Raw genomic sequence first — 9,168 nt, 5'->3', positions numbered from 1 at the left:
AATACTGCCAGAACACAGTGATCGTCTTCCGGATGTGATTGACACGTCGGTATGAAGAAAGTGAATTCTGCCCGCGGTATAATATTTCAGTTCTCCTCGCGTACACTCAGAGCAGCGGTATGGGCGGCAGCCAAAAATTCCGCATTTCTACGGGAAAATGGTCTGCGTTTCAGAGAGGATCTCTGTAAGGCCGACAGAGAAAGCAGGTTGAAGTTGTGGCCACTAGTAGATGAGGCACGGAAAGCAGGAAAAATTGCCTATTTTGTAGCTGGTCGTGCCTTCGTGGAGAAAAAGGAGATTTTTCCATCAGGCTGATTGATCCGTTTTTTTGTTTCCTCCTGTTTATATATGCGTGTACACACATATATGTGTATTCTTGGCTTCTTTTTTGACCAGGACTATATGTTCATGTTATGAGTCGATGGCCAAAAGTCATGTTTCGTCCGTTTATGGCCAAAGCAGTCATAGTTGATGTAGCGCTATGTTCTCACCACAGTTAGTAGCTGTCTTTAAGCTTCTGTTCTAAGGAACTTGTTCAAGTGACTTCTTTTTTTAATTATTATTTTATTCAAATCTTGTTATTTTGATGTCTTTATCAATAACTTCATTCAATGCCAGGGGACCAAGGAACAATTTAAAACAGAAAGCCATTTTTTTATTTGCCAAACAATATAAAACAGATTTTTGTTTTCTTCAAGAGACTCACAGCATCTCTGAGGATATGCCTTTTTGGAAATCCCAATGGGGAAATGACATTTTTTGTTCTCATGCTTCTCAACGGTCTGCGGGTGTTTGTACACTCAAAAACTTATGTGTTGGTAAACTTATTTACAGGACACAATAGATGAAACACAATCAGGCTTTCTAAAAAACAGGCACATTTCAAATAATATTTGGTTGGTTCTTGATCTGTTAGACTATTCAGAGTTAGTGAAGGACAGTGTTGGGAGTAACGCATTACAAAAGTAATAATATTACAGTAGTATATTACTTTTTGCTGTAACGCAGTAATATAACGCATTACTAATAAAATTTGCGTAATATTATTACTCGTTACAATCTCAGTAACGCAAGTTACAACAACATATTTTAACTCAAAATTAAGTGGTGAATTTACCAACACAGCAAAACAGCACCAGAGAAAAAATTCCGCGGGTAAAATAGTTTGTCTATCTTCTGTTGCTGGAATTAGATGGTTGAGATGACTGCAGAGACGGATTCTACATTTGTGAGATGGACACACTCCTGTTATTTTCAGTTCGTCGGAGAAAAGGATAAGAATGCATAGTCAGGTGCAATATGTGCGACACCAAACTCTCAACATGGAGAAATAGCACGAGTTATCGGAGAGAGCTGTGGGGTCGGAGAAGAGAAAAAAGGCGGCGGACGAGCGCAGGCGGATCCCAGCTAACAAAAAAAGGTCCCCAGGACGTCCTCCAAATGGCCTCTGCGAACGTCCCCCGGACGTCAGCGTGTAGGGTCCCCTTGACGTCGAGCGGACGTTCGCGAAGACGTCCTCCGAACGTTCACGGGGACGTTCACAGGACGGTCAGCGGCCATTCGGGACGTTTAGGGGACTTTCGCTTTAAGTCCTGGAATGTCATTTTATTTTACTTTTAGGCTAATCAAAGAAAATAGACACGTGCAAATAGTTGGAACATATATATTTTATTTAAACAATTTAAACGTTTTTTCCCCTTTTTTTATTAGATGTTAAGAAATAAAAGATATATACAACTATAACAAAACATCAGAATATAGTATATGTAAAGAGAATAAATGGGCTTGCAAGAAAAATAAAATGAATGTATAATTAAGCAAAAATAAAGAAGAATTACATCTAAAGATCAATGCTACAAAAACAACATACAGGTTCAATTTTAAATTACATATAACTCTTTAGCAAATTAAAAATGTGGGGGTTTTTTTCAGGGCGTGGGTGGGTCAAGCAAAGCAGCTGTGTCTGTGCGTTATTCCGATGGTAGCTCCTCTTCCCGTTGGATTCTAACCTAAAACAACGAAAGGAACACATTAATGTCATAAAACATATGTCTAAAATGTTTTCTTGCAATGAAACCACAGCAAAATTCTGCGTTAATACTGAAAAGCATCCACTCAAATCTTTTCTAACCTATTAATTTAATTTGTAAAGGTCATTATCAAGTAAAATAAAATGACATTCGAAGACTTAAAGCGAAAGTCCCCTAAACGTCCCGAATGACCGCTGACCGTCCTGTGAACGTCCCCGTGAACGTCCGGAGGACGTCAAGGGGACCCTACACGCTGACGTTCGGAGGACGTTCGCAAAAGGCCATTTAGGGGACGTTCTGGGGACCTTTATTTGTTAGCTGGGATATTGGCGTGAACAGTCACTCAAACCTTAAATTGGGAAAAATCTGTTAAAATTGTGTAGCCTAGCCTATGTGTAAATGCAAATGTCATTTTCGATGTCTGCACGTGAGCTCATTAAGCTTAATTTCCATAACGACTTTGTCACACACGCTTATACATCTTAAGCCTCATGAAAACCTACGAAAAATACCTTTTACCGTTGGCTGATTTTTTTTTTTTATGATCTTTGATGTTCTTATGCTTATTGTGTGCAGCGTAAAGACACTGAAGTGTATGTAACTTTTGGCATTCGATTACACGCGCATTTGCGCTTTTCATATGGCACAATAATGGGTGACATTAGCGTGAACACTCAAACCTTAAAGTGGGAAAATCTGTTAAAGTTGTGTAGCCTAGCCTATGTGTAAATGCAAACATCATTCTTGATGTCTGCACGTGAGCTCATTAAGATTAATTTCCATAACGACTTTGTCACACGCGCTTATATCTTAATGGCTTCCATAATATGGGGGAAAATACTATGGAAGTCAATGGGGTCCAGAAACTGTTTGATTACCAGCATTCTTCAAAATATCATATTTTGTGTTGAGCACAAGAAAGTAAATCATGGGTAATTCCATGCAAAAGTCAACTTTACCATAAAAAAAATAAAGTTTTTACCAAAAGGACAAAACCCTGTTTAAGTTGTGCATTTAGGTATGCATTAAATAAAAATCTATAATTTTGACCCATACAATGTATTTTTGGCTATTGCTACAAATATACCCCAGCGACTTAAGACGTTAAGTTTTGTGTTCCAGGGTCACATATTGTTGTATGTATCTGTCCTTCTATCGGTCTGTCTGTCCATCCATCACATTCTGTCTGAGATTAATAAATGTGCTTTTTTGGCTGACTGTTTATAACTTATAGAATTAAATTTCATAATACACTCACCTGATTAACTGTTTTTTCACGATCCGGGGCATGTTTTAGGGTGACAGCAATCATCTCTTCCACACTCTGGGATTTTTGGTGTGGGTATGACTTGCTGCAGGCACCTTGATCAAATACAGAGATCACCATTATTAAAATTAAAACTAGAAATTAGAATGACAAAGTTCTATTCTAAAAACATCAAACATTAATCTTATTTCTGATACGAATATATATATATATATTGAGAAGAACTTACAACTTTTTACATTTAAAAGGAGGAACAACATTTACAACCTACCAAATCTTATTTACAATCCAAATAATTTGAGATCTTGAAACAGACAAATTATTAGTCATTAGTGGCAAGTTTTGAAACTTACGTATGATGACATCATTGATAAGGAGCTGCTGAAATTTAAGTTTTCCCTTTCTCCCTTTGTAACTGTAATATCCCCATAAGGAATTATCTCCAATGTTTTTCAGCATCCTCCTAATTCCATCTCCCAAGCTGCATCCACTCTGAAGACCTTAGATAACGAATCTACAAACAACAACACAAGAGCAAAATGTTTTAAATTATTATAGGTTAAAAATCACTAATGTTGCTTGTGTTATGGCACATACCATCTTCTTTCGAAATTCAGCATCTTTCAGCTTATCACACAACTCCTCTAATTCCTCTACAGTCTTACATGGTTTCTCTAGCACCTCTGTAAGGTCAGAGACAGAGGTGCTTGGCTGGCTCATTGATTGCTGCATTGTTTCAACCGCTGATGTAATGTTGTTTTGGATTTGGTCCAGTTTCAACATGACTCTTCTTTCTAAATTCTCAAATAACTTGTAGATTTCTGTGCAGAATTTATTTTGAAACATAAATGACATTACAAACTACAGCAATAAAAAAATAACACTGCCATAAGACAACATAAGTCTGCCATAAGACAACATAATAATTGAATAATTATGATGAAATAGATTGTTACCATCTCGAATAGATTGTGGATTAATCACACTTCCTAAAACAAGTCACAAAAACATTTTGTCAGATAATGAATACATTATATGTGTGTGTGTGTGTGTGTGTGTTTTAGTGTACCTTGACTCTGCCAGTTGGCAGAAACTGACTGATGTGGCTGCAGCTGTGGTGTTGAAAGAGATGGAACTGTAATCACATTACAAGAAAAAATAATCATTAAATAAAAAAATTCATGACCTATTGTTAGTCCAACTGTCACACTCTTGAGCTGTACAGTGTTAAGCTGTACAGCCATAAAAACAATATTGTTTGCATGTTGTTTAAATCATGACATAATACCATTTAAAAACAATAATATTTTATGTAACATTAAAACACCTCATTGAAACAGGGTTTTGCATTTGTTTTTAATGAATAATTGATTAATTATGATGAAATTAAATAGTTACCATCTCGAAGAGATTGTGGATCAATCACACTTCCTAAAACAAGTCACAAAAACGTTTTATCAGGTAAATATCTGTATCCCACTGTATATATATATATATTAGTGTACCTTGACTCTGCCAGTTGGCAGAAACTGACTGATGTGGCTGCAGTTGTGGTGTTGAAAGAGATGGAACTGTAATCATATTACAAAAAAAAATAATCATTAAATAAAAAAATTCATGACCTATTGTTAGTCCAACTGTCACACTCTTGAGCTGTACAGCCATAAAAATATTTTTATTTTGTAGTAATCAACATTATAACACAAATATGGTAGACTGACTTTAACCTTGAATATTCCCTTAATTCCATTGAGATTTTACTCACACCAAGGTGCCGCAGGCAAAGTCACATTAGATCCTTTTTTTTTTACTGGTTGCTCCTCATCTAACAAAAAAATAAAAAAAATAAAAAAATATATATATATATATATATATATATCAGTACAATTTCAGACTATAGCAAACAAATGAAAGTGAATCATAGTGACTTTACCTTCATCAGGCTCCCCAGCTGAAAACAAAACAAAATATTAGCTGGGACTTTTTGACATTTCTTAAAAGAGTAGTTCACCCAAAAATGAAAATTCTGTCATCATCCTCACCCTCGAGTTGTTCCAACCCTGTATAAATATATTTGTTCTGCTGAACACAAAGGAAGATATTTTGAAGAATGTCTGTAACCCTTTGTGTTCAGCAGAACAAATATATTTATACAGGGTTGGAACAACTCGAGGGTGAGGATGATGATCATTTTTGGGTGAACTATCCCTTTAATGTTATGGCCTTCATGAATCATTTTTGCACAACATAGAAAGACGATTCCATTTTAGATTATCATCAACAGTTGATTACTTTTTGTTAACTTACTACTTACACTTAGATGCAATTGCTGTTGATCTTGGCCGTTTGTTTATTTTCTTTACTCTCAAACTGGAAATCTCATCTTCAGGGCCAAACGCAGCAGGGCAATAAATAGTATTTTATGTCAGTTAGAAAAATATGCTAGATGGTACTGTTCTGAATAATTTATTCCCACTGTTTAACCTTGCATTAAATAAAGAATACAGTGACATAATAATGATTTCACCTTGGGATGATTCACTGTCCTCAAGAACTGTAAAACAAAATTAGCATTTAAAGAAGATATAGATACAGACAACATAGACATATATATGCATTTTGGCTTTCCTTGATCATTCCAAATTCATTTGTTTTGCATGTATACTTACATTGTTTTGTCTGTGGTGTCTTTCTAGGTTTGGTGGGCTGAAGTTCTTCTTCTGCAAGAAACAAAAGTTACAACTGCAATTGTCTTTCAGTGTGAAAACTTTAACTTATTTACAGTGTCAGCACAGATTTTATACCTCTAAATCTTCTTGGTGGTATAATTTTTCGTGAACTATTTCCATCCGAGTCCTCAACATGGGAAGTTTCAACTGCTTTTTGGGCCCGATACCTTGCTAGGTTGTAACTGTCTGTTCTCAAAAATAGTACAAATTTAGTTTAATAAATCTTATATAAATAATTTATATTTTAGGAATGGTTGCTAGTAGTTGATGAGATTAAAAAATAATCTTGGTATTATACTTTACCTGTGTCAGAAAATACTCTGACGGCATATTTTGTCCAGAGATGTTTGTCTGGAATGGCACATTTTATGACTTTGGTCCCAACATTTGAATTGGGCCAATAGCAGAACAGTACCTTTCAGACAAAGACAAGGATGCTTGCTTAATGTTTTTTATTTATATAGTTGACTTTGATTAATGTATATCATTTATGTTTTATAAAAACATATATGGACTAAATCCTACCCCATCGACCCTTTCGAGCCACGAAGATGGTGCCACCTCAACCTCATTTTGCTCAATGAAACTGAGTATTACATAGCGAAGATAAACCTGTAAGTGAAGTTTAGATAAATCTGTAAGTTCAGCTTGCAATACATAAATGAAACGTACACAATTACCTATTAATAGGCAATCATTGGTTACTTTCTCTAACCTTATACTTAATTTGTTTACCAATGTTGGTTCTTGTTGTACTGGAAACATCTAGGTTTTCAAAAAAGAATGGCACTGGAGAGCAAATCACCAGAAGACAGAAGAAAGCTGTAGGAGGCAGAAACTCATGGGGCAAATCTTCAGAAGGCAGAGGCCAAGGTGTGAAGCTGTAGAAGGCAGAGATTCAGGGGACAAAGCTTCAGGAGGCGGAGACTCAGGGGTGAAGCTGAAGGATGTAGAGACTCAGGGAGCAAAGGAATACTTAAAGTATGTAATTTCACCCAAATTGTCATTCTCTTGTCATTTTATTATTTTATTGTTATTTTTGGTGATTTTATTTTTTATCACAACCTAGAAAGTATGAAGAATGGACACCACAATTTTGATCCTGTAGTTTTCCTCCACGATGAATGCCCTCCTCTGAAGGGACTTTCTTTCTAAGCAAAGCATTTGAGAATGTCTGATGTTAGCCATGTATGTTCCATAGAGGCGTGAATCACATGGTGTCGTCAGATATGGCTGTATATTTGTGTACACCCTGCATAACACTGTGTCGTCCGCTTGTTCTGACACCACCTCGCAAAATTGTTCAGGGCCTAACACAAAGGCATTGTTTGGGCACTTGAATGACATCAAGTTTTCTTTGATTTCTATCTTGGACTTGGATGTTTCCTCAAGACGATTTGCAACTTGTGCCAAAACATTTTTTCCAGATCGAACCGATTTTTTCATTTGATGAAGATAGCTCTCGAACTTGAAAGCACTGAAGCTGTCAAGGCTGCCAAAGTTTTGGGCATCTTCTGCAAGGTGCAGCAAGGAATGGACATTGTACACCAAAAATGTTTCGCCATACAGCTCCCGTGCTCTCTCTACAAAATACTTAAGCAGCTGGTTTGCATAAGATCCGTGTGACTTTGTGAGGTCAGGATTCACCAAAATGCAAAGAGCCGTGCTGAAGCTCAAGAAGTGTTCATAGAGATGGTCTTGGAGAATTCCCTTTAGAACAATCTTCCCCGTGTAGATAGCAAACTGTCTGAACTCTGTTGCTTTCCAGCGATCTATTTCCTGCAAGCCCCTTGGCTTCCTGGCAAAGCAATCTGGAATGGACTTCTTTAGTGTCTCCAGCCTGTCACTTACACGGGTCACATCTCCTGATGACATCCGGAAATCTGTTCTCCCTCTTGTCCACAAGAGCAGCAGCTTTTTCATTACCCCGAGACAGCTCTGGTGCATATAATCTATGGGGAAGGATTTGATCATGTCGATCGGCAGGACAGAGAAGGGTGAGATCTCCTCTTCTTGATGGTGTTCAGGTTGCCAGCATTCCCTGAATGATTGATCTGTTCTCATGGTCAGGTTATTTGTTTCGGGATATGTCATCCGACCATTCCAAGATCCCCTCTGGTCGCATTTATCGCACCCATAGTATCCAGAAAACTGCTTTACACACTTTACCATAGCTTTAGCTGGAGCATCGCAGGTAACACATCGTAGTTGGATGTTTAAGCGTCTCCCTCCCCAGGTAAGACCATCCTGGATTAGTTCTGCCAATTGCTGAACAGTGTCAGAGGCAAAGTTTGGTGTTTTGGGTTTGGAAGCAGCAGTGGATATGCACAGGGGGAAAATACATTCTGGAGACAAGTTTATGGAACAGAGAACTGGCCAGAGGGATACGTTTGAGCTTTTGAACATTGGCAGCCCATCAATGTTCAGGGAGAGATCAAGTGACTGCAGATGGTCTGTCACAGCTGCAGGATACCTGCTCAGATGTTTTGAGAGCTGATCTGCCACATTAAACTGTACACTCTCGACACCATATTTGGTAGTATGTTCATAATGGTTCGTGTGTCCAAAGAGCGTCCTTGCAGTATGGGGAAGGTCTTCATGCCCATGTCTTTTAAGGATGTTTAATAGAGCATCCACAGCATTATGTTTAACTTGAAACATACATGCCCATTCGGAAAGTTCTTCCCTGAGTGTGGTTGTAATATCTTGTTCGCTTTCAGAACTTAACAGGGCTGGATCTGAAAGTATGTTAAGATGATCTTCCTCAATGTGCTGGTTGTGATTAAGGCTGTCACTTTCAGCAATGCTGGCCTTCTCAATTGAACTGATAGTTTCTTTGTTGTCTGCCTTCTTTTGTGCCCTTGACACTCTAGCCCAGATTTTGTTGTACTGCCTCCTACGCTCTTTGGATGTCATCAAGCTACTGTACTGGTGTCTCTGCCAATAATTCAATAAATTAAATTTTTCAGTACACTTACAGATTTTATCTGTTTTTCTCAATTTACCAGTATCAACCATATAACTTAATTTGGTACTTAACTTACCTTTGTTGAGGACATATTTGCCAGAAGCATAAAGGCTGAGAAAACAGAAATAAACATAAGTCAATATACATACATACATACATATATATATATATATA

At 37.3% G+C, this 9,168-nt stretch overlaps 1 protein-coding gene across 1 annotated transcript; it reads right to left on the bottom strand.

Annotated features, from left to right (window-relative positions):
- Positions 1-1,788: 1,788 nt before the first annotated feature.
- On the bottom strand, positions 1,789-6,356 carry LOC107717711 (uncharacterized). Its single transcript, XM_016524547.1, has 15 exons — positions 6,346-6,356; positions 6,102-6,217; positions 5,967-6,017; positions 5,825-5,851; positions 5,612-5,680; positions 5,231-5,248; positions 5,063-5,122; positions 4,803-4,868; positions 4,696-4,728; positions 4,367-4,432; positions 4,254-4,286; positions 3,895-4,118; positions 3,651-3,811; positions 3,289-3,392; positions 1,789-2,009 (listed from the first exon to the last, which is right to left on the bottom strand). Exons 1-13 carry the CDS (start codon positions 6,354-6,356, stop codon positions 3,761-3,763), a joined length of 825 nt encoding a protein of 274 aa, XP_016380033.1. The 3' UTR covers positions 1,789-2,009; positions 3,289-3,392; positions 3,651-3,760.
- Between the last annotated feature and the right edge of the window lie 2,812 nt (positions 6,357-9,168).

The sequence above is a fragment of the Sinocyclocheilus rhinocerous genome, unplaced genomic scaffold, assembly GCF_001515625.1.
Source record: "Sinocyclocheilus rhinocerous isolate Xijiao unplaced genomic scaffold, SAMN03320098_v1.1 scaffold25452, whole genome shotgun sequence".
Classification (NCBI taxonomy): Eukaryota; Metazoa; Chordata; class Actinopteri; order Cypriniformes; family Cyprinidae; genus Sinocyclocheilus; species Sinocyclocheilus rhinocerous.
This window is presented reverse-complemented; position numbering and strand designations above follow the sequence as displayed.

Bases quoted from the DNA above. Each gene is read 5' to 3' on its own strand.
- LOC107717711 (XM_016524547.1), bottom strand. The intron at 5,852-5,966 runs GTAAGTATACAT...TTTGTTTTACAG, and splicing joins GACACCACAGACAAAACAAT to TTCTTGAGGACAGTGAATCA. The intron at 4,119-4,253 runs GTAACAATCTAT...AATTCTGCACAG, and splicing joins TCCACAATCTATTCGAGATG to AAATCTACAAGTTATTTGAG.